The 26,279-nt window shown below is 33.9% G+C and overlaps 1 protein-coding gene across 1 annotated transcript in view; it reads right to left on the bottom strand.

Annotated features, from left to right (window-relative positions):
- Positions 1 to 766: 766 nt before the first annotated feature.
- EFCAB11 (EF-hand calcium binding domain 11) overlaps positions 767 to 26,279 on the bottom strand; it is a 68,528-nt gene continuing 43,015 nt past the window's right edge. The window contains exon 6 of the mRNA XM_085317642.1: positions 767 to 866. Within this exon, the coding sequence (XP_085173768.1) occupies positions 767 to 866 (100 nt within the window). The remainder of the gene's footprint in view (positions 867 to 26,279) is intronic.

Here is a 26,279-nt window from a genome sequence, read left to right as displayed (position 1 = left end):
GATCTTGCTAAAGTGCTAAAGCGCATACATCCAAATTCTTCACTCAAAGTCAACTGAAGATTTGTATCTACAGTATTTTCAGCCTGACAGAGTAAGGAATATCATACGTACTTTGAAGACTTACTTACTCTTATCTCCACTTAAAAAATTGTTTCTAAAAGGAAAAGCTAAGTATTTATGTTGACCTTACTTCCTTATTTTTATGGTACATATAGAACTCTGGAGTTGATTTTTTGCTGTTGTTCAGAATTACATCACGAAGACAATTCACTAATAACTGTAAAATTAAAAMTAATGCATAGTATATATACTGAACAATATGTGAAAGTGAAACAATAAAGGAAAGACAAACAGACTATTGATTCTAAAAGGCCAGACATTATCAGTCATATATTTACTCAGTTTGTACATGACTGAGATACTTTGTTCTGTCAGCATAGGATTGTTGAAAAAAATGAACAAATAAATTCATAGTAACTGGAAATTAGAGTCTGTTAAGTCAAAGTGAAAAATTCTATAGTTGCAGTTCCTAACCAGGCTGATTGGGAATCAATAGAGACTTCAAATATTTTAAGTATTCTAGACACGCATACACATGTAAATTAATAAACCCTACTTGTCAACAGTAAAGCTTCAAAGGCTGTTCTTCTAAGCTACATTTATAGTCAAAGTTCTTAAAATGCTAACTGAAACAAATGAAGTTTCATTGATTTTTAAATATCTTGAGATCTAAAGTTTCACTTTGTCTTTCACTAGAGAATATACTTTAGGCAAAGTACAGTGTTGATACTTCATCTTGTCCGTACTTCATTGCAGATTCAAACTCTTTGAAGCTGACGTGACCATCAGAATCCTGATCAACTTCTCTTTAACAGAAAAGAGATTTGGTATTTAAAGCTCAAAAGACATTACGTAAAACAGAAATTAAACTTAGTTGAAAGTATCCAATGCCAGGATTGTTCTTGAAGACCTCAGGAGTCCTACCTACTGGAATTCTATGCAAAGACTGAACTAAAACTGCTTTTTATGTAGTACATTTTACAAGAGGATCTCAAAGCTTTTTTAAGAGTATTATTATCTGTATTCAATAGGAGGTAAAAATGAATCACAAAGAGGTAATATGACTTCCTCAAATTTAGCACTTTCAGTACAAATTTAGCTCTTCCTTTCCCTCCCTAAATCAAAATTCAATTTTCTGGGACAGAGATCTTCCAAGTTCCATAAAACAATAAGCAAAACAAGATCTCTAGGTCTTAGGATATTGTAAAATTACATTTAAATTATCCCAAATTGTCCCATGACCTTCACATCTTGCAAGCAGTTTATTTTGAACAYAGATTATGTCAGCAAAGAGCCTACTCCTTGTAGATAGAAGAAAAAAAGTGTTAATTGTAGACTAGTATATACACTAGTAGGTATTCCAATAATCAAAGAAATGTCTTTGAAAAGTAAAAACTGTTAATATTTATCTCTATGACACAAGCTGATAGAAGATGGCAATTCAAGTATCACCATTAACATACAGGGCTAGGTTTTCTCAAATAACACTTCATAAAATTATTCGCTACAATTACAAATTTGGCTGACAAAACAGAATCCTTAAAACATTTGTCTTAGTTCTGCACAGCTTGCTTACTAGAAATATGAGAATTATAAARAAATCAAAATTAAATTATTAAAAAAAGGTTAATTGTTGGATCTCCAAATTATCTTAAAATATAGGAAAATGTTTGTATTAAACTATACAGATTATTTTATACCAGTATATGGTCCTCCATTTTATTAAGAACCTGGAATTAAATTTAAAATTATTACTAATAAAATTTGCAGATGACACAGAAATTGGTGGCATTATAGTGCTGCAAACTGCTGTCACTGCTAGTGTTCAATAGTAGTGTTCCCCACTATTCTGTAGCATACCAATGGGATGCATCTTCTATACAGATAAAATTGCAAATTCCAAATTAAACCATGCTGTTTAGCAGAGATATATCTTACTATCTTTTCAATATCCTGGAAACTGCATAAAGATTCTACACCCCGAGAAAGTAGTACAGTGGCTCAATTTTAAAGAAAGCCTCACACATAGAGATGGAATGTGGTGATTGACACTTATTCTAAAAATGCTCTTGAGAAAAGCCAGGTTAAGATAAAAGAAAATAATTTATTTACAATTTACAATGCCTTCAAATACAGAAACACAGTTACAAAGGTTATAAATGCTGATAAACAGAAAACTGCTTACATCTGTCCATTCTCACATCAGTTCCAAGAAGCTTCTCTATATTATCTAGCTTTCAGGACTTCAATAACTATCAAATCATGGTATGAAGGTTTTTTTCTGACAAAAATAATACCCTTTTAACTTAATCTTCACAGATGAGAGACTTGGTTTGGGATATGTGTCACCCTTTATTCCTATCTCTCTGAAGAAGTACTATTCAGATTAACGTTCTATAAGAATYATTAACTTCTATCTTATTCAAGAATCCGCCAGACTACTGACTCTMCAACTCTTTGGAACTGTTAATATCATTTGGTAAGATTTCTCTCTTCTCTTGGCAATAAACAGAATCTGTTCTAGCGCTTAAGTAGACTATAAATGAACTATTAACTTCTTACGAAGTAAAACACTTTCCTAACTTGGTCAGCCAAAGGTGAAATCGCATKATGCAATGATGAATCTTGCATGCCCACAAACGTATGAAATGGCAACTAATCCTTATGGAAATATTTAAATRGAGTTAATTCCTAAAACATGATGATATTCTATTGCTTTTCAGCTAGTAACAAGTTTGGGATGATGACCAGCCTTAGCCAAGTCTTTAAAGACAGCATGATAGCTGGAGAAGGGCCATTTACTCAAACTGATAAATCATTTGGTAAAAGGGTTCTTTTCAAACACAGTATTTTATTATACAAACAACTGCAAACTTATGCATCAGTGAGGAAAGAATGTAGGTCACAATTACAAAACGGAGCTGCTGTCCTGGAAAGCAGTGTCTGAGTCACAGAAAGTCATCAACTGAAGATTGTCTCCTACTGTGACGTTTTACATAAGAAAGTGAATATGATACTTGGATAGTATCAAAAACAAATACAAGACTGGTATTATCTCAGATTAGAGCATTAGCAAAATTATGAGTGAAATACTGTATCTAATTTCTGGTGCCCACACTTCAAAAAGGACACTAAGGATGTGGAAAGAATTGAGRGAATATTTGCAATAATCACATGAGTTCTGGAAAACATGCCTTATAATAAGACATTAAAAAAACTCAGTTCAAAAAAAGATTGGAGAACTAATTCAATCAAATCAAGACCATAAGTTTCTCTCTAGGGAAAATATTTTGGATAAGAAATATCTTTTCAAGGTAACATGAAAAGACATTACGATAGGCATAAGTTGGAAGCCAAAGCTAGAAAAATTTAAAACTTGAATAAGATTTACCTTTTTTTTTAATGAGGCTGATTAGCTACTGGGGTAATTTACCCAGGGATATGAGAGAATTTCTATTGTTTGAAAATCAAGAGTACATAACTTTCTACAACATACATTCTAGTCTAAAAGAAGAATGCTAGGTCTAATTATTTCACAGCTGAATTGTACTGAGGTGGGAAACAGTATCCATTGAAATGCAATGTCTCTGAAGTATATTAAGGATCTAATATAATATATTATTTAATTTCCTCCACTAGAAATAGAGCAAAAAAAGGCAAATCTAGAGAATAATGGATATAAATAAAGTGAGATGAATTCCAGCCTGAGATTTTAGGAAAGTTTAAGAACCTGATGAGTTCTAGCTTGAGTAATATCATCACCTTTATCCACTGATACGGCCTAATAAAAAAGATACTGTAGATGGTGATTGCTGTTCAGTGCTTGCACCTTCTTATTTTCACTTACACATCCCTATTTGTATAGTGATGCTTTTCAGATAAACAGGAACCTCATAAGAAAAAAGATTTACTAAGCCAGATGCTTGGTTCATTTACATGAACATTTTGTCTCTGATAGAAGTCAACAATGGATCCATATGAAAGAAATGGATCTATATGCTATACCAAGTGATACAGCTGGTTTACTCTCCTTTGGTTTATTCTCTTTACATTCAGGAGCTTCCTAAGCCTGAGATGTATGTTTGTATTTATTGCATGGATTTGTCTAACAGCTTTTTGAACCAATATGAACCCATAATATAAGGCTCATGGCTTTAACGCTTGCTCTTACTTGTTTTGAACCTGCAAATTTGATATTCCTTATAACCTAAGCACTCTTCTCAGTGCCTACAGGCAGAAAAGGGTGCACCTTATTTTTAAAGATAACCACCGAGGCATTTTTAAACAAAAAGCCTATTTTAATGGTAGTGATTATTACTGTAACCTGCACTAGCTATTTGCAAGTAAATTAATTCATTCAAAGACAACGTACAGATTCCTGAAGAATATCTAATAATCAAATGATATAATCTTTTTCTTTTTGTTGTTATTATAAGGTATTCTCAGCATGTAATCCCAGAAAATCTGTTCATGAGTTTTGAGAAGTCAGAGTTGACAATCTGATTACACTGAAGTTCACAGGAGTTTTGCCATTAACTTTCAGGASGCTGAAATTTCACTCACAATATCTGAGTTATGGGCATAAATCACACATATGATATTAATATTCACTATGTGTGCCCATTCAGAAACTGGTCTTGAAAAACTGGCCCTCAAATTTATGAGATGTTTGTTCAACATCACAAAAGCTTCGAAATGACTCTTAAAAATAAGAATCACTTTCTGAACAACCTTTCAGCAGAGACTAGCAGCAACATACGTTGACTGACAAATAATAAATGGCAAATAAACTGGAAAGTAGCTGGCAGTGGTAATTTCAAGAAACATTAGATTTACTTAAATGTTACAGATTTTTGAAATCTTTCCAAAATGGTCTTGGAGAGTTAAATTTTCATCTTCATATAGTTGAAGCAAATGATACACTCACCTTTTGATTATGAAAGTAATTATGTCACCGCATATTAACCTTTATTTTAGAGGCCACTATTCATTTAACATTTTTTAGTAAAATAGATATAGATATTCCATGGTATGTAGTAGCTAGAGTAGATTGCACTTTTACTGGCAATTGAGTAATAATCAGCATCACAAGTTACTGACTGTGAGATATAAATTATTCTCTTATTCAATTATGTAATTGAAGACTYGCAAAATCACCTAAGTGTATTTTCATAGGAAACTGGATTAGATAAATGGTACTTTTCTTTTGACAGGAATATTTTAACTGTAAATTTCAATGAGTACGGTAAATGAATAGTCTAAATGACTAATGTTTGATCTAATTTGTCTCTTGAAGTTTCATGTTTATTAATTCACTGAAATGAGTACTTATCAAAAAAGTAKCTAGCTGTAAAGATAGAATATCTTTTTATTTTATAAATAATTGTATATATTAATCAGACACTTCAACTTTTCCCCAACTATCCTCAAAATACATATGGCCAATTCTTGCAATTCTTGGGAATAACATTCCCTAAAAGTAGCAAATACTGAATTTGGCCACAACATTTCTTCTTTTTGTATGAGAAGACTCTCATGTAAACATTACTTTTTAAAGYAAGAACTAAATTTGAAATATGCTGTGATTTATACATCATTTCTCAGTAATTCAACACATATATCCAAAAGGTGTAAAAATATAGATCAAAGATTTTAATGCTCTCCTTTTACTTGCCTAGGTAATTCAGCATCTAACCTAAGCAGTATATCAGAATACTGAGCAAACTTTTCTATTATTTAAAACAAAGAGTATTGAATGTACCGCAGTGCCAGCAAAGACTGCGCTTTAATTGGCTTTCAACTGCTTAGCTCAGTAGGACAAGCCCCAAAAGTCAGATAGGATAAATTAAGCTGTGCTCAGATCTCTCATGCCATGGTCATACACCAAGTGGCCCGGGAAGCAGGTGGTTTAAAACCAGCTTAGGTTTATTCCTTACGTAAACATACTTAAAGAACATTAATTATACTACTATAGATGTATGGTCCTCACTTTGAAAGCACTGAAGTTATTCTTTGAGGAGGCATTTTTCACTTCATCCATTTCATGCAAGCAGAAGTTTTCACAGAGAGACATTATTGAGGAGAAAACAGCAGATTCAGCACGTAAATCAGATTTAGGATGAGAAATACAACACACGGGATGTACTAGTGAAAATGAAACCCCCCAGATTCGTTCTTACAGCATTCTACTTGAGCAGGAATCTTAAATACTTGTTCCCATACATTTTTAGTTCCATCAGTTTACCAGGCACTTAATAGTTAACTGAAGTATTATGAGAAACAACAAGTTACAGAGGCCCCTACTTCCCATATACTGCTGTCATTAATCAAATGTCTACATGTGTAGGCTTAATAATACATGGCCCTTATACATTGCTATACAATAACCCTAYGCATAGTGGGTAGTACACTACCTAAAATACCAACTATTAGTATTAAAGCTGTCAAAATGTGACCTAGAAAAATTTTTCTCAGACCAGATGAAGATATAATGAGATATACTATGTGCAGAAATTTATTTTTGTAATAGTCCATGAACCACTGTGATTTTTCTGTTGTCACTATTTTTCTTCTTCCACACTGAAAGATTTAGCAATATTATATAATAGTGTCCTTGAATTAGAGGCAGAAGCATATCAAGCGCAGAGGGCTGTGTATACTGACTTCAAATCAAGATTTCTCTACAATTTACATTTCACTGGTTGAGGACATACCAAGAATACCAGTGTTTTTTCCTGATTTATTGTAGCCATGCCTCAAATGAGATTTAATATTGATATACACTGCTATCACGAGTCTCCAAAATCTACTTATATCAAGTTCCCTGCTAGCTCATTATTATATGTATACTGTGAGTAAAGATAAAGTGTGCATTCTCTTTAAATTATTTCATAGAAGTCAAAAAGAGTGCAGCTCCCTGGACTAGATCCTGGATACTAGATTGTATCTAAACTGCAATCAAGCACTATAAGGTACTCAGTAGTATTGCCTTGCAACTAATTATTTTCTAAATTTCAAATGGTGTATCATAGTTAGACATCAGAGGCCAGCAGGAGTGCAATTTATAAAAGATTTAGGCCTGGAGTCCTTTTTTTGCAAGTATTTCTGGACATAGTTCTTTTATGCTTAAGTTCTTGGCACCATTTAGATCAAACCATGTTTGCCTTATCTTCACTCTTCTCACCTGCCTATGACAGTGGAAAGACTATTCTTCTGTTAAAATGTTTTTTCTCACTGTATTCTTTATGGAAATCTTGTATGAATCTCACAGGTAGACACCTAGTCAGGAAACCCACAGTGATTTCACAAGGAGACAGCATCTAGGAACCCCACTGCCTTTTTCATTAGTAATAGAAAACACTGAATTTTTATCTAATCTGTGTTTTCAAGGAAATAGAAGTACTGAAGAAATGCAATTTACAATGTAATCTAAGAATCTTCCTTTATAGCTGCTCTGTTTCTGACGCTACCCTTCCCTTGCCTCAGTCAGAAAATCTGGATTCAATTTCCAAGGGAACCAGCTTTCCCACTAAAACTTAATAATCTATTATATGGACCCTAGTGATAAAAATTTCCAAATTATGTTTGCCTACTGTATTCAAATTATACTTAAATATATTATTCACATCCTCTTCTTCCACTTTCATTTGCTTTATACGGCCACTTATTACTTATTTTCCTAGCCTTTCTTGATTTGCAAGCAACAATATTGAGGTTCTAATGCAAAATGGGTAAATGATGCTGTGCTTCTCCTGCYGGCCCCTGTTTCAACTTGCTTCTTGTGACCTGAAAAATTTTAAAAGATCTATAGGGCAACATGCTGCCTGTTTACCACTAGTTGTAGATAACTGATTTATTGTCTTTTGCCTCAGATTAAATTTTAAGAACTTTATACTCAGAATTATTTTTTTCTTGGCTATCTGAGTGAGAAAATCCACCCTAAACACTTCCTTTGGGAATTATAATACTAATTAAAACAAACTTTAAAACGTTTTATTTTCCTACTATGTAGTCACAGGTTTTACAAATTAATATTGGCTCCAATAAGCAAATATTATAAACTAGATAATAGGAATACTTACTAGGAACAAGCTATTTTTTTTCTCCTATGCAAATTGTTTATGGAAACAACTATGAAAAGAACAGAGCATTTTATTAGACTGCCCAAAATACCAGCCTGTATAAAAAACGGATTCATAAAAATATTCTACTTGACAGTTACTCAGAAAAAAACAAACTATTCTTCTTATGACTGCTGAGAATACATATGTGTGGTCAACTTTTGCAGTTTCTGGCAGTTGCTGTCAGTTGTGTGTTTTTCTGAATAACTGTGAAGTACTGAGTTGAATAAATAAAGTTTTCACAGCTGGACAGAGATATAAATTAATTATATCTTTTATATTCAGATTTTATTGTTATTACGTTTATTTGTTATTTTTAAAGAAACCACCAGGGAATAATTTAAACCAGATCAAGAACCAAACTAGAACCAAATCTGTCATACTGATTGAGCAATGAGAGTAAAAATTACACCTTATGGAGGCTGTCCTGCCAAGGATAAAATGACCCCCCGCTGAAGTTTCAAGAATGACAGCTTCCCCCAAAGCAATCCTCTCTTCTGATTAACAAGTTGGTTCTTTCCGCTCTTAGCCCTTGCCTCTTTGTTGATAGGATTCCTGCAAAGCTCCATAGCTGTTTTGTTAGTAATATGTGTATTAATTCCGCTTCTTTAAAAAACTGCATTAAGAAAAGCCATTCTGATTCTTAGTAAAACCAGAAGAATTATGAAGAAGACARCTCTTGTTTTGCTGCCTAAACCAGGACATGCTATTGGATTACTAGCAGTTAGAAATTTCAGTTAAGCAGAAAAGCTTAATGAGGCATTTAAATCATCATAAAATTACACTACAATTAAGGTAGAAATGAGTTTTACTAAACCTTCACTACTGTCCAATTTTTAAAATTAAAAATAAGTAGGGAAAAAATGGATTATTAACTGAGGAGAGGACTGCACCAACAGTATCCTACATTCAGCTGTTTCTCTGATGGATTAAGCACAGCATTTTTTTTTCCTGAGTGCACTACCTGACTACTGCTCTTAATAATTTTAACACACTTTCTATTTGATGTTAAACCTTATGCCTGCCATATTATTTATCCACTGAAGTAAGTTTTGTCTGATTTTCTTCTTCCTGAATAATGGAACTAGTGTTGGATGTCACAGTATCTTCACCAGATTTTGTCCCTTCTTTCTTAACTGTTCTCTTTCCTAAGTTTTTATTAGTCGTGCCATGGTTCATGCCCCACAGGGCTAGCTAGAGTAATTCTTCAGAGTTTATTTCTATGATTTTTTTTCCCAAAGAGCAAATTACTTCAAATCTTCTTCTCTTGTTATTTACTTACACCTTCCTTTTCTACTGATCASAAGAACTCCACAGAAGAGCCTCTGAGACCTTACTTCTTTCAGTATGTTTCCCAGCTCATCTTGAACTTTTTTGGAGTGTAAATGGAACTGTAACTTGCCTTCTCATGTACGCTAATTTGATGCATATTTTAGGACCCTCATTAGGATCCTTTTCAGTTTTAGGTCATATCATATATCCTTGTCTATGGCAGATGACACTGTCCTCAGTTTTCTAGATTCACYCTCCTGATTAGCCTCTCGATTCCTTTTAACAAGGAATTACATAGAGACAATCTGTCTCTTCTTAGTGTTAGTATGAAACTCTGATTTTTCTCATCTATCTGCAAGGCATTTCTTCTTCTACTATATGTGATTCTTTTTTCCTTCTGAATGCTGGTACTTGTCTTACTTCACTACCTCATCATGAAGAACTACATGCCTTTCTATACTTCTTTGTTATCCCATTATCTCTTCCTTTTCTGTGTTCTCCAATGCAATAAATGTGTTTCTCAATTCTGTTTTCTGCCCACTTTCTTTTGTCTTATCTTTATATTCACTTACTTTCACAGATTACATTTTTAAATGAGCCTCCCAAACCCTCTTAGTAGTAGGTATCAGCAAATATGCAGCTGTCAGTGTAGTCTTATCTCTCCTCATTGCTTAAGTGTTCCTATTTCTGTACCATCTTTTCCAGCTRTCCCTTGGGTATTCTCTTTCACAAACTCTATTAAGTGATACTTTATGCATAAATAGCTCCCTTTGCTTAACTATTACGTAATAAGATACACCACACAGCTTCTGTGTATCATTATTATTAATCTTTTCCACTCTTCAGGTCACCTCTAGAGTTCCCTCAGTAGCCATCTTAATCTTCTCTTTCTTGTCTCAGTCTTCCAGGAAAAAAAGGAGAAACCTTCCCTTCACCTCCACTGTATCTATGAATTCCTGTGGAAACTCTTCTTTACTGCTTTTTGAATTCTGGCTTTCCTACTCACTGGCTGCTTGTCATTAAAGTATTTTATCAGACTTTACCATGTTTCATGTCCCAGGAAATCTCTGCATACAATGAACTAGTCAAATCAGAACTTTTGTAACTGCAAAATACAATCAACAAGCCACCAAGCTAAAGACTGACAACAACAAAAACTCTCTTTCACTTAGGAAAAATAATTTACCCCCCTATGAATGTAACTGTCCCAGCTTACATCGATCTTTTTTGATTGTGCTTTTTATTTTCTTCAGCTTCTGCCCCTTAACTCTGATGAAGCTTACAAGGATCTACAGGTTTTATAAATAAATTAAGAAACGGTATACATAGGTCAAGAAATAATTGCCTTTGGGAATCATTATCAACTGTGTGTACTTCTGTTGGAATTCCTTTACAAGCAGTTTTAGGAAAAATATTAATAAATATTTTTATCCATGATTCATAAGTAATATTAAAATACATGCAGGTACAATTTATGGATGATTCAGACAATGATGCAATAGTATATAATGTGGAAGACATAGCATTTGGATACAACAGTCTAAATAGTGTATGATGCTTGCCTGTTCAAATAAAATCAGGTTTTATAGAGTCATAACTAGAAGTCATATACCTAGGAAAGAGAAATACATATTACATCTGCAATGGCAAGCTTATCATAGAATGAAAATCATAAAGGACTTGGGAACCTTAGTGGAAAAGCAACTCAGAATAAGCTTTAAATGAGCAGTCAAGACATAAAGAGTGAACTTGTTTTTGGTTACATAAATAAGGGAGAATGTGTTATTTATGCTGCAGATGCAAAATGTCATGATGACACCAGTACTGGAATATTGTATTCAATTTTTGTGTCTGTATTTTGAAAAGAATCCTTAAAATTCTAGATGATGCAGAAACTTTCCTTGACAATAGAAAAGTTGCCCTAAAGAATTCAGTTTCTTCACTTTTCATCATATGCTGCTGACAGGACCGTAGCATACCTTTGTAGAGAGAATATTTTATATCAGAGGGCTTGTAATCAAGAACCAGTGACAAAGGCTAAAGAGAGAAAATGAGGAATAACACAAACATATTTAGGACTGAAGGTGATTAATCATTATGACTAATTACCAGTGACCTGGTATTCCACTTCTTCATATTTTCAGACTGGACAGGATTCTGTATGGAAAAAGGGCATTACTGGGTATAGTACTGGTCAATGGGGTCAAACTACATATACATAACATATACATGCACATAAACAGCCTGTAATGTACAAATAGCGAGGACAATTAAAAAAAAAAATGTTAGTCACCATATTTCTACTAAAGTGTTCAGATAATCTCTCATCTATTCCCATTTTACTAAGTGTAACTTAGTTACACTTGGTAAGTAAGTAACTTAGTAAGTTACACTTAGTAACTTAGTAAGTTTAAATGCATCTTCTGAAATTCTCCTATTTTGCAAATCTTGATTTGTAAGTCTTTAGATATTTAAGATTTCCATCCTTTTACCTCATTCTTGTAGGCCTAAATAGTTTTATTTGAAAACACAAAATACTTTCCTTCATGCTWACACATTATCTAATATTATCATTCATATTCATCTTCTGTTGCCTAAGAGCCCCAATCAGGCTCAAGGTCTCATCTCATAAGATATTATAAATATAGAAGACAAAACCTGCAAAAATGACACTTAAAAAGAAGACAGATTAAAAAAACAAATCAAAGTAAACGAGCTCTAGTCCACCTGAACCCTGCCTAAACTGGAATTTAGGTATTAAAACTTCCTTAAACTCCAGGTGTCAACTGGTCAGTCTGCTTTCCAGAGCTGCCAATCTTTGAGATGGCTTGCTAGGTACTGCCCTGCCAAGCCAAGAATTCCCAGGTGACAAGTGCTTACTGTTGCTCACTCATGTGCAGCAGAAGCAGAAGAGAATCTGTATCCACACAAAGTTCCCATTCAAGCAGATGGTCACCAGCACTCTCCCCATGTTTCCTGGAGAAGCGTATATAAACACCAGCAAGGAACTAAATTCAATGTAACAAGATGGTGTCCAATTTTTGCCTATATTTTATTGCTCATAGCATCACTCAGTGCATGAGGGGCCCTGCAGATGACTACAGTGCTAGGCTTTGGACTGTTCTGAGGCAGAATTCACTCCATCCCTCTTTCTAAGGCTCATGTTAGTGACAACCACAATGTAAAAGTCATCAAAACAATTAGAAAATTGGCAAGAAGGAGTACAACTCTTCCTAAATAAATAAGGTGCCCCACTGTAAAAGAGAGAAACTCTGATTCCAGATCCAGCTGCCTGAAATGAGTGTGCCCCATGTGACAGTCACTAGATATAACCAAAAGCAAGGACCAGGTCTCCCCCTCTTCAGCTGAATTCCTTCTCAGCAGAGCTCTAAGAGGATCAGAACTGAGTGGACGGAAGTGCCTAACATCCTATTTGTTTCTTCACATTGGTCTGTTCCATTGAGAATACAAGAAACCAAASGGAAAAATAAGCATTAGACTGAAATGGAATGAGTTACTTTCAGGAGACACTAATCACAGGAAAGATGGAAGCATTACCTTGAGTGGATTAAATGCTCCCTATTAAGTGTTTACAGTCCTTTCCCAAAATTCAGATGGTGTTCTTAGGTAGATTGTAGCACTTTTGTAAGTGATGCAATGTCTGATTTGTAAACAGATGCAAATTTTTAAAATATATGATCATGCTCTTAAGTTTCCTATTTATATTTCATCTCCCCAAGCAACCTCCCCCATTTCTTAACATTACTTGATTGTAAAACTGAAAGAATTCTATAGAAAACTTGCAGACTGCAGAAAAGACACACATATATACATAGTTCACATTTTTTCTATAGTTTTAGATAGACTCTAAAACTATATTCTCAGATCTTGCAAAATAGGCAGGATCAGATCTGAAAAGTTTCAAATAACACATACGGGTTGGAAGAGTAAACTTATACTTGTGTTCCAATATTCATTCTTCCAAGTAATTCCTGAAACAATATTCTAGCATGGATGAAGAAGATACTCTGTGATACGAGATGTTATCCTTTTAAACAGACTAAAAGTTGAGTATTGAAGGTCACAGATATATGAATTGGCTATCAGGTGGTAAGTTAGGGTCTCCTGCTTGTCCAAAGCTGCAAACTCATGATGTAAACTCTGAAAGTAGCAGCAAACCTTCTCTTTGCACTATGCAATTTTCTCACACTCTTAAATGTTTACGTTTCATGAACAGCCTTCTTGTTTCTCAGTCTTTCAAATGTACATCTCCTCATTTGTGTGTAACTGCCATAGAACAGTTCATTCCAAGTTCATGGTTTGAGCTTCACGACTTAAGATAACAACTTAAGGTGGTAGCACTGTCTGCACAAATCTGAATYTTATGTCACATTCAAAAGATATTTTTGCTATATTTTCATTATCAGTTCTTCTTGTTACTTACATTTTAAACTGGATATTACCAATCACTTAGACTTGTCATAATCCAAATTTATTGCAGGACACAGGTTAGAAAAAGAATTATTGTCTCTGGCAGATAATCCACACTATGAACAGAGTAGACATCTCTTCTTATTTCTTGTAGCATCTCTCCAGCTTCTGGCACAGCTAATGCACTATAAGTAAAGAGGWTGATTTTTGGAATAGCTTGAGTTATTCCAAAAGAGCAATATCCAGAGAGGCTCAGTAGAAAAATCTAACACATACTTCCCCTTTTCTTCAAAACAATTTTAAAGTAGACATGCAGACACTGAAAGAATTGTTAAGGGGTCATGAACTCCAGTGAAAACACCAGGTAGATAACACAAAATCCTACCCTTTTATCATACAGTATTGCACACAATAACACAGTGTCACCAAACAGCCTCAGTACTTGAGCTCATAGATTAAAAACAGAAGGTGGAAGCAGAAACAGAAAAGGAGAGCTTACACTTGGTGGCAGGAAGAAGCACTTGAAGCAGCTTGTAGTATAGTGAAGCATCTTTTGGCTGACGTTACTTAACCTCATTCAGGTGAGTCAGTCTACATTTTAGAACTGATCTTGGACTTCTTTTTGACAATAACTCTAAAATTAGAGTTATGATAATTCATACCATCTTTTCTGTTGATGATTTGGCCTCTGTAATACATGTCCTTGTCACCTCTCTGCTGGACTACAGCAATGCAATATCCTGGGCATCAAGCCATTAGCCCTTAGGAAACTCAAAATAGTACAGAACACAGCAGCACACTTCCTCTGCAACACAGGGTCCTGTAAGCACACCAAACCTGCTTCCATTTTCTACACTAGCTCCTGTAAAATACTGAGCTAAGTTCTGTATCTTTATCATTGTCTTCAAGGTGTCCAGTAGTTTAAGACTTTACCTAATACTGAGAACCTGCAGCACTGTCCCTTTAAGGGCAGTAGGTGAAGCTTTCACAGAGCTGCTGAACACACTGTCAGAGCTTTTAAAGCTTCATTACTTGCTATTGAAAGTACAAGACATACTTTCTGGATCTTAAAAACAAGCTCTTTTTTAATGAAAACATGAAAATTTTGAAATAAATTTAGAGAAAACTAACAGTTTTTGTTTGCTGTAAAGGGAGAAAATGAATGATAATAGAATCGATCACGCTTCAGCGCTACCCACATTTGTTCTGGAAGTGACCAGCTATCATGATAACGAGGAAGGTATAAACATCTGAGCAGAAGAACATTCACTGTTTCTTCCAAATGTAGTGGCACCGTTTTATGTGAAAGGGATATTGTGTGTCAACGATGATTAATCCAATTGTTAAAAAAAAAATACATGTGCTTGAGCAATGTGCTTGAGCAAACTTTAGGAAAAACTCATAATATTAAGATGCAAGGTAAAGTTTTTCTGAAGCACTTCAAAAGTTTGAGGATCTAAGTGTAATTTATTGTCAGTGAAACAGACTTGTAAGTGCCTAACAGACCCTGAAAGTAGGACTTAGGCACTTTTAATAATTTCATTTAAACTTTTTCTCTCAAGCAAAGATTAAATGGAAAAAAAAGAGAGAAAATCTAGAAACACTCTGCTCAGCAAAGGATGAATCTAAATGAAAATTGCTTCATGGAAATACTGATCTTAGTCTCTCTATAAAAATTACCTAAAATATGCCATAAAATACTAACTAAAATACTGTTTTTTATCAACAGAAACCATTCTGAAATAATGATTACCAACAGACATGTAATCATCAGGTAGTAAAATGCTAAAGAACTGATGGCTATTCAAATGAAAGGTCCTGTCTCCCATTATGCCATCTCTGATGCATCAAGTTCCCATTCTCTCCACCTAATTTAGCTACAGAAATACATTAAATAAAATGTAATTTTTCCTAATGGAATTTATTAGTAACAATTTAAACAAAAGAATTTGAAATCTTACCTCTATCATATCGTTTCCTGTTAAACAGATTTGTGCTCTAAATGTCACTCAAGTCTTCAAGTAAAGGGACAGTTGCAAGGAACCATAAATACATTAACATTAATGGAAAAAAATAAGTCTGTCTTAAACACGATACTACCAAAGAGGAGAACGAGTAATTTCTATTTCAAATATATAATAACTTCAACTGAGCTATCTAGTACCATCTTGAACTTGATTATGAGATGAAAGGAAAGGGACGGAGATGATAATCATTTAATCCCTTAAGAACAGCTATTCTTAAGAGCTTTTCACTTTGTGCTCCACAATCTCCTAGTATGTTATGATCCAGCTAGAAAAGAAGCATAATAATGAGGAAAACCATGTTTCCAGTAACACAGACTTTTCTAACAGGAACTTCTACAAAAGAATCAATAAAGGAAATCTGATCACTTCAACAGATGGTATCATAGCTGAGTGCACAGATGTAGTCTTTGAAGGTGACTAGTTCATATCATAAGATTTGGTAAGGATTTGTAGTTTCCAAACTAATGTAGAAGAGATTTTGCATATTTGCCAATTATGGATGCCAAACAGCTATTCACACAGGACTCGAGGAGAAGAGAGACTGCATGATTCTGACTGCACATTCACTAGACATTCAAAGTGGAATCCTAGTCACATTTAGCAAACAGAGGGTTCAGATGGAGGCAGCTCCTACAGGGACTGTGGGAAAAGGAAGTGTGATTGCTCAAGAGGGTGTTTCAAGGACCCCTTAAGGCCATGTTTGATCAAGTACAACCTATCTGTCAACTTGTTTGAGTTCTTTGCTGCAAACAGACAGCATTGGAGTACGAAGATAAGAGAAAGAATAGGCATGTTTGAGGTGGATGTCCTGAGGTTCGCGGGCACTATCTGTGTTGTTCCCATGGAACATTAATACTATCTTCCTCCAGGGTAAGCAAAAAAATACCACCTCAAAAATAACTCACTACAAGTGTTCCTTTTCCATGATATATTTAAAACAGCACGAAAACAGTTGTATAAACTTATCAGCTAATTTTTGCCAAAACCACTTTTACCTTTTCAATTATCCTAACATTTGAAATACTTTGAAAAACTATTTTTAAAAGCTATTATGAAAAGTTATAAGATGCCTTATCAGTCTGATATAACCAGATGTTCCTTTGTGGCTGAGTAAAGACAAAACTAACATTGTGTTGTGATGTAAATCAAACTTGAATGCAGTCTGAAAAAAAATAGTTTAAGGAAGGAAACTGGTAAAAATACCAAGAAAGCAGCCCGCACAGAAATATTTCAGGAAACTTGATCTATAAGTCCTGTTTTGCATACAGGTTACCCAATATTTATGATTAATACAGTTTCTTTTTATACTATCATATGTGGCCTAGGGAGTATAGCATCTAATACACATTTTCTCCTCAAACCATATGATTTCCATAAAAAAGAAAACAAAATGAAACCAAGGAAAAATAAGAGCTAACTAGCATCAGTTATTATGCTACTTAAAGAGAACAGTTTACAGAGTGCTCATTTATAATACTTTGAGAGGTTCAGTAAACAAGAAGAGAATCAATTTGATCTATCAATACGTGAAACAAAACCTTGCAGTAAGAAACTTCCATGTTGTACCATGCTACCATAGAATCATAGAATCAGTGAGGTTGGAAGGGACCTCTGGAGATCATCTAGTCCAATCTCCCCGCTCAGCAGGGTCACCTAGAGCATGTTAGACAGGGTTGCAGCCAGGCGGGCCTTGAAGATCTCCAGAGAAGGAGACTCCACCACCTCTCTGGGCAACCTGTGCCAGTGCTCTGTCACTCTCACAGGGAAGAAATTCCCCCTCACGGTCAGGAGGAACTTCCTGTGGAGTAGCCAAACATTGTATTGTAAGATCTGGAAACAACTCTTTAGCCATTAAAGACAAAACTGAGGATACTTCAGAGTTAACTTCATCTGATAATGGCAGTACATTTCAGTAAGTGTGGTCAACCTTTGTCCCTTGGAAAACTTATATACCAAATGTTTGGGCAGCAAGTAAAATTAAAATGTTAACAACCTTATGGAAAGTCTAGATCATATAATGTTATACATCTTTTTAGGAAAACATATGCTTTTCTTTCGCAGTGATAACATATGCTCAATTCAATTTCTTTAGTATGTCAATAAAAACAATACTACCTCTTCATGTATCTATATATATCATCTACTTGTAAACAAAACTGGTGCAATCCCAAAAACCTAGAAGAGTTCAGCAAACTGTTAAATGGACACATATGTCTGGAAAAGTAGAAAGTATCTGTGCATAATTAATGTGCAGTGTAAGTTATAATATAAGAAAATGAGAGACACTCTTACTTCAATAAAATAATCTTTTATAAGGAACCTCTATAATTTTTTTGGAAAGAATTAACATTATTCACTAAAGAAGTTGCAATAAAACATAAATCTGTTTACATGTGAACTTAATGGGTCAAATACAACTGATGACATATACAACTGATGGCAAAAGGCACATAGAAGTTTCTGCATATTAGTATACATCACAGAGTTCTGATTCTTAATATCGCCATGTGTTAATAGCAGCTGGAATTGGAAAATATTCCTTCACTTACTGAAGCACAGATACAGTTGTAATAGATTCATATTAATACTTCACAGGCAGAGCTACCACACTGAATCTTCTAGTTTCAGATTTATTTAATTCATCTCTTAAACTATGCCCCCACTGGCATGACTAGCATGAACTGTAATATTATTTTAAAGGTTAAATTTCTGAGGTAAACTTCAGATATACAACTTTTCCATAATATTGTATAGCAAAAAGGAAGAATATGGCCATTTCATGATTGGAAAAAAGTAAAATGTTAAAAAGATCTCTTCTTAAAGCAGTGGCAACCATTCTGTACTTTTTATGTATTTGGCTTTTAATAAGAATGTTTTCTAAAATACTCTTCAGTGAAAAATTCATTTTGTTTTCATGAGGAGTTCTCTCTGTGATCACCTATTGATATTATTAATTAACCAGAACACACTTCTTATTCCTCTGTGTACAAATACTACGGTTTCTGAGAGTAGCGTTACATAAATCCTTTGTTAGATAAATCAGAATTACTGAAGAATTCAGTCAACCCCATACCTCTGAATACTGCATTCTGCCTACATAAACAACTCTTTCTAACTGCATATAGTAAGCTTTACTTCTTGATTCCCACTTATTTCTTCCATTACTACACATTTCTGCCACATTTCTCCTCAGAGGTGCTTTTATTCCAGTGGTGGGTGAATTAATTTGCATATCTGATTGTAAAACATGTAAAGTGATATAAAAATTTAAGTGCCTAAAACTATCTGTATTCTACTCTGTACATCATAATTTTTCCTCCACTATCAATGGGCCAGATTATGTTCTTTATTTTGAAGCAGAAATCTCAATGAACATCAATCAGTAAAAATTCTGAAAATGGTATCAAGAATTTATGCTTTCCAAAGATGCTATTTGCACCCTAGTAAGAGCACTTCACACGAAGAACATCTTAAAACAAATACTTTTATTCAAATCTTTGATATTAGCGTTCTATTTTCTCCCACATTTTAATATTACTGTGAACCTCTAAGGGAGTGCTTTCAAGCACTTTAGATATCTACAACGGAAATGTATAAACCAGCTAGTAATTTAATAAAAAAGTTGATACTTAAACATTTTGACTTTAAATTTTCTATTTTATGTACCTTATTCTCAATTTAGAATCACTGAAAATTAAGTTTTCTAGATGGAAAGAGGGGAGGCTTTGGAAATTTTTTTAGGAAACTATTAAAAAAAAAAAAAAGGAACCTGAAAAAAGCAGTGCTAGTTACAATGAAGCTGAAGTTGCTTTTGTGGTTCCTTTTTTCTATTTACTATATATAATTCAAAAAAATTGACTGTATGAGGTTAAAATAGCATTAAGTGTGGGTCAAATGATTTTCACTTTGAGGTTTTCAGATATTTAGGTTTTCTGATTAATTCTTCTCTTTTTTCTCCTTGTTCAGTAACTGGATTTACCATCTGTTTCAGTATGAGGGTAGCATAGAGCTAGATAACATAGATTGCCTCAAAACCTGCTTTGATAAAAACAGATGAAATCATACAAACATTATCTTTAAATGTRCAATTACTTAACCTGTAGTTTTTCTTTAAAAAAGGAAACCTGTAGTATTTATTTTAATAAAATCATGCCAGCTAGCTAGTCTATTTAATAAAAARGTATTTTACTATATATTTTAAATATTCAACTAAACTATCATTAAATGTGCATGCATTATTAGTTGCATTCCTATATAGTAATATTGTATTCAGTAATAAGTGAAGATAAGCATCAAAGGATAAAAATACAWGTACACATTTCAGGCAGGTTCATAAAGAAATCATTAGAGGTAAAAACTTTTCAGRTTTATAGAAATCATAGATTTAAAAGAAATGCTAGTTGTTTAACAAAATTGCTAAATAAATACGTTTTATATAAACCATTACTCTACACTAGTGAATTTATATTTTCATTAAACGTTTTATGTTAAAAGGCTTTTTTCCAAAAGTACCGAAGGATAATTTTATTTTACTAAAATAAATTTAAAGTTATTCAAAGATGTACAATATCAGCATGTTTTGCTTCAGAGAGAGAGGCCAGACATTTATATTCAAAATTCTTAAAGGAAATGAAGGCTATTTACCAGTATATGGAACTTGAGTATTTTGTTCCTGCAAATCCCCACTCTCAGGAAGGGTATGCATTCRCTGGTGAAACCAGAGGTCAATGAGCCAGGTACGTGCTCTATCATGGATACAAAATTCCATACAGTGTTTCATTAACAGCTATGCACCTTGCTGTCTTAGGGGACCTCCACTGATGGATTAATTTAAAAAAGCCCTAAAGAAACGAGAAAACTGGAGAATTTACATTGGAATTCTTTCATGCACTGGTAAAATTCTGTTTAGCTTCCTCTCTGCTACTCAGATACAACTATAATAGATAAGAAAGGTAGGGGGAAAGAGTAAAAACAAGATTATATTCCCCAAACAAGAATCGGGTTAGACTCAGAGAGTATAATTTTTCACTGGCACTTCATTTTTTTTTCAGAATTTATACATTCCTACAACAATCTATAGAATGCCACATTTTATGGGAAAATGTTCTGTTACAACTTCACCCTCTAACAGTATAGGAGGATTTAATGGATAGCATCTGAAACGAACTAGCTTTTCCTTGAACACTGCCCCATAAGTTAGAAACAACCAATCCTCCACTCCAATATAAGCACAAAAAATTGCCATACTGGATCAAACTATTGTTTTTATCTTGTACTAGCTTTTGACAGCTATCATTAGCAGCTACTTCAGTATCTACTGCTACACTAGTATTTGCCCATAGTCCTAAGAACTGCAATAACACTTTSACCAAGGAATGTTCTTCCCAATGGTTATTGATATGTGGCTGCCTTACAATCTAAGCGTTCATATTTTCTGATCTTAAAAAATCTATTTAATATAACTGTGTGCATTTTTAGTCTTCATACAAATGCATAATTTTTTTCTGAATACTATTGAATATTAGGATTTAGGTAACATGTTCTATGTTCACATAATCCTAATTGAATTCTTTTCATAGTGTTTATTCTTCTATTGCAATAAAAGATAAGTAGCAGCTTCCAGTTCTGTATCTTTTTACTATCCTCTTTGTTTCTTTCGGTCATGTATGTTCTTATTCATCTCTTGTCTGAGCTAACTGATCCCAGTCTTTCCAATGTCTTCTTATGTGCAAGTTTGCTCTTATCTGTAATACTTTTTGCTCATTGCTGGATTATTTTCTATTGAAAACAAAGCCTTTTTGAGTTAGGAGGCAGAATTTATGTAGTAGATTTCGTCACCTAAAAGTTTTGTCTAGTTCAAACTAATTATCTTGTTTTCCTCTAGCCAATGGAGAGAGGGARAGGCATATGTTGAGAAGAAGTCACCCCACCCTACCACAGGCATTTATCCAAGATAGGTGGGATGAATCACTCCCTGTAAGAAATCTTTACAGGAAGATGAGACTATCAGTTTCTACTGAATCACATGGAGCATCCAAGGAAATGGGATACCAGCAACATACATCAGTACATTACAAATTTTTCAGTATTATTTTCCTTCTCACTCCTTTTACTTGCCAACACTGTCCCCATATGTTTTCAACTATTGCTCAACATGAGCTGAGCTTTCACTGAAATGGCCATGAAGCTATTCAGGTTATTTCCTTGAGTAGTTAGTTAATTCAGAATTGAGAATGCATGTAAGAATTACAGACTATATTCCTCTGGATGTGTATTAGCTCAATTCTTTAGGTAATGGTGTTCATTTCCTATTGAGCTATTAAATTACTTAGCATTGAAGGTTCCGTTAAAGACCCTGATAAGCACGCTCATTCTCCACCAACATAAATAATCTGACATTCTTTATAGACTAGTCACYTCATTATTCACAGCCTTTTGGATAATTAACAAGTGTATTAAAAAATTCAGAGCTTAGAGTCAAGGGGCATCCTACTAGTGAAGTCTCATGCTTGCAGTTTACCCTTTATCTTGCATATTTACTGTTCTGTTGTTCAGACAGACCCATGTTCAGTCCTAAGGTGCCAAAAGCTCCAGTTGGTATGAAAGCTCATATGGAAATAAAAGTAAAGTCCCCACAGAGGATCCATAGTGTCTTTTTTGGAGAGAAATACATTTGGAGAGAGARGTACATAGGATCCCTTTTAATCATAAATCCCAAGGAAAGTAATGAGATCCCATTATTTAGCAATGTAGATCATGTAAAAAGATTACGTGAAAAAAGAGACAGTCAGCCTGCAATAGTAAGTCTTTCTACCAAATGATATTATTAGTTTATAGGTAAATTTACTTATAATWATCTTTATTTCCTAGAATTCTGTTTATGCAATGACAGAAAACCTCTCTGATCAGATGCAACTCCTAATTTTATGCTGAAATACTGCAGATGTACTGTCAACAGCTATATAAGCAAAACAGAAAGACAAATGAAAGTAGGGTAATAAGTAATGTCTATTTTACTATTTAGATATAAACCTATTCTTTCCCATGAAGGCTTGTAGTTGCTCTGTAAATAAGTTACATTTCTTTTTGTCAAAGGAAATCATATGCAGTTGGAAAGGCATTATATAAACAGTGGAATGTGTCGTTCCACTTAAAAAACTGATATATTAATTCAATAACCAATCATAGACAGAATCATAAAGAAGAAATATGGATGACAGATAGATGGTTTAGTGTAGAATTGGAGAACTGTGTTCAGTTATTTGTACTTCTACTAGTTCTATGTATGACACCAGCTAAGTCGTTTCATCTATCTTATGTATCAGTTTTCCTATTTACAGCATGAAGAGAACATATTCCTTCACCCCCTGAAAATCTGTGATAATACACTATTAATGGTTGCAAGATGCTTAGATGCTACTGTGAGGACACAAAAGTTCCTAAGAAATTTACTACACCCACCATTAAGATAATTAATAATTTCCTATCATGATATCCACACAAGAAGACTTTTTTTTCTATTTTGCCCAATATATAGATAAAATCACAGCATGTTAGTAATTTAACTTTGAGTTAATCACCAGCAAGAACTTTTTTCTCTTTACATTACTACCTTCCCTTCTTTTTCTTCATTTTCTTTCTTTTTGCTATTTTTTGGTTGCAGCTGTTGTTCTAGTTAGATTCCTGGGGGCCAACCGCTGCTCTTTCTCACAGATATCCAAGACCTTGTTCGTTACTTATTTGTATTCTGCTTAACACAGAGGTATTGTTCTAGGCACTAAAAAGTTACAACACTAGACCATTCTCACTCAGTGTCAGGTAGTACGGATACAAAAAGTTACAACATGGACCATTCCCATCAAGTATCACGTAGTACGGATACAGCTGTCAAAAAAGAGTTGAAATAAGGAATTTATATTTTGGTCCTTAAGAAAAGAAGACAAGGTCAACCTTTGGTCTTCTTATAAGAACTTTGAAGATGTTCATCTACGAGGAAACTCAGCTTTGTAGTTCCTACATGATTTAAGTGTTGAAAAGCCGTTAGTGGAATTTAAAAAGTACTGCCTTTAGCATGCTGTATCCAYACTGTAAAAGGCCTTTAAAATGAACACTAAGACACTAAATTCATAAGCATAACAGAAAAGTCACTGGTAGGAAACATCAGACTGATGGTCTCAAACAGCTTATCTGAGCATGCAGATTGCTATGGCAAGGACTAACAGATTGGAATTGTAGCAAATGTCTTCATTAGCTCATGAAGGCAAGCTGTAACACAGCCCATATGTTGTAAGACAGAATGCAGTCTTCTATTTGTATATGCACAAAAACCCACAGTTGTTTTTGCCTGTTCCTGGCTCACACGTTCTGAAAGAATCTGAACAGCAATCTGAAGGGACAATTTGAAGAAAAAGTCCCTCTGATCTACACTTGAAATTAGATAGATATTACTAAGTTAAAGTGCTTCTTTCTTCCTGCTAATACTACGTGTGTCTCACCTGGTCTTTTTCTTTCAGATGTTTTAGYCAGGCTTAATTTCATCCAGATAAAGAACTGGAAGACAGCACCATCTATGACAAGTATAAAGGTGGTGTAGAGCCAGATGAAGACTGCATGAAGCTGGAATTTTGGATTTCTGTGTCTCAATATCCCATATTAGCCTAATCTTAGTATTAAAAATGTCAGAAAAACTAACCTTCTGAATTCTATCGACAAGACTGAAATCACAAAAGCTGCTTATCATTATTTTCAATGACTAAAGGAAAGAGAAAATCAGTGAAACGTCAAAATTGTGATAGTCCAGGAACTGAAAAATTTATGAGATGAAGTAGTATCTTCCAATGAAACAGMTGAGACAGCTGGATAAATCAGGCAAGATTTTGAGTGTACAACTTCTTCAATTCTTGCATCCTCTAAATGATTTTTTTGGCGGAAACAATACATTAAAGTTATTTTCAGCTATTGCAGCTATTTAATAACTATTGAATTAAGATAAAGGCACTTATAATAAAAATAAGATTTTTTAAAAAGAAAAATACCATATGCTAATATTTTATCACATTTGGATGCCACCACTGAAAGTTCTTTTCCATATAACATCATAATAGTGAGGGTACCTAAAGCTCTTAGTTATAGGGAATAACAGTGAGAAATAACATATATTGATTTATTCCACTCTTACTAGATCCAGTAATGATATTAATTCACAATTTCTATGAAGAAATTATATTTTAATTCTTTTTTGTTGATATCTGACCACAGTGATGGAATTTTGGAAGGAAAAATCTTTTCAGACCATCATTCTCCAAAAGTAATTTTTTTCATTTCATMTGACCAGCTTTATCCACTGGTGCATAACACAGCACATTTAGTGTTTTAAAAATTACAATTTCAATCATCACCAGTCCCTTAGAACAAAATATTAACGTTAAGTGATGAAAAGTGTATAACTGTCTGTGAATTCTGATGGGTAATTATGCAAGSCAAACATTGTACATTTGTAGTAAGCAGTATTTACCTTCCTTCCATCCAACCATTTTTCTGTTATAAAGTTGCGCTTTTAATTTGTAGMTCCTCATATTTTTACTATGCAAACCAATGAAGCAATAAATTTGTTTGTAATGAAGGAATATTTCTGCCTATTGAAATTTTAATGATAGTGACATCACAACRTAGACTGAACCTCGTAACTGTGAAAGAGAAGAGTACACCAAATCCATACAAAAACCACCATCTGTAAAGAAAATTCAGTTTTGATACATACAAAATACTATTAATCCTGAATATGCCTTTTCTGATCATTAGAAAGTTCACAAGTCATAAGGTCATCATACTTTAAAGTAGGTTATCTAGGTATTAAAGGCTTTCATGCAGATAATCTGTTTTAATAACAATTTTTATGTTTGTCTTTTCTGTGTAAACTATTCTAAAGAAAGCAAACCATCTTTCTCATGTAGGAGTGGGTGACAAAGCAGATTTGCAAACTAAGGAAAAAAGAAGAGATCAGTTTGATGCCTCAACACAGTCTGACTCTATGTGCTACCTGCTTCTCCTCTTTTAACACAGTGCAATTTGCAGTCTCGTTCCTCTCTTATTATTCTTGAATTCTTCCTTTCAACAGAAACTCAAAGTTCATATTCAACTTCCCAGACTACCCTACCAATCTTCCTATCGCTTAAATTTTCAATGCTATTAAGGAAAATATATCCCTCTTTATTGCTCTCTCTTTCTTGCTTGCCAGCTCCTTCCTAACTTCCTTAAAAAAAAAAAAAAAAAAATCAGAAACAGTAGCATCTAGATCCATTTTCCTTTACTACTGCACCTGAAATCATATTAGCAAAATGATAACTCATATTAGCAAAATGATGATGTT

The sequence above is a fragment of the Rhea americana genome, unplaced genomic scaffold (genome assembly GCF_003343005.1).
Source record: "Rhea americana isolate MKP2758 unplaced genomic scaffold, rheAme1 scaffold_5, whole genome shotgun sequence".
In the NCBI taxonomy this organism is placed as follows: domain Eukaryota; kingdom Metazoa; phylum Chordata; class Aves; order Rheiformes; family Rheidae; genus Rhea; species Rhea americana.
Note: the sequence above shows the minus strand (reverse complement) of the source record. Positions and strands in the feature narration are given on the sequence as shown.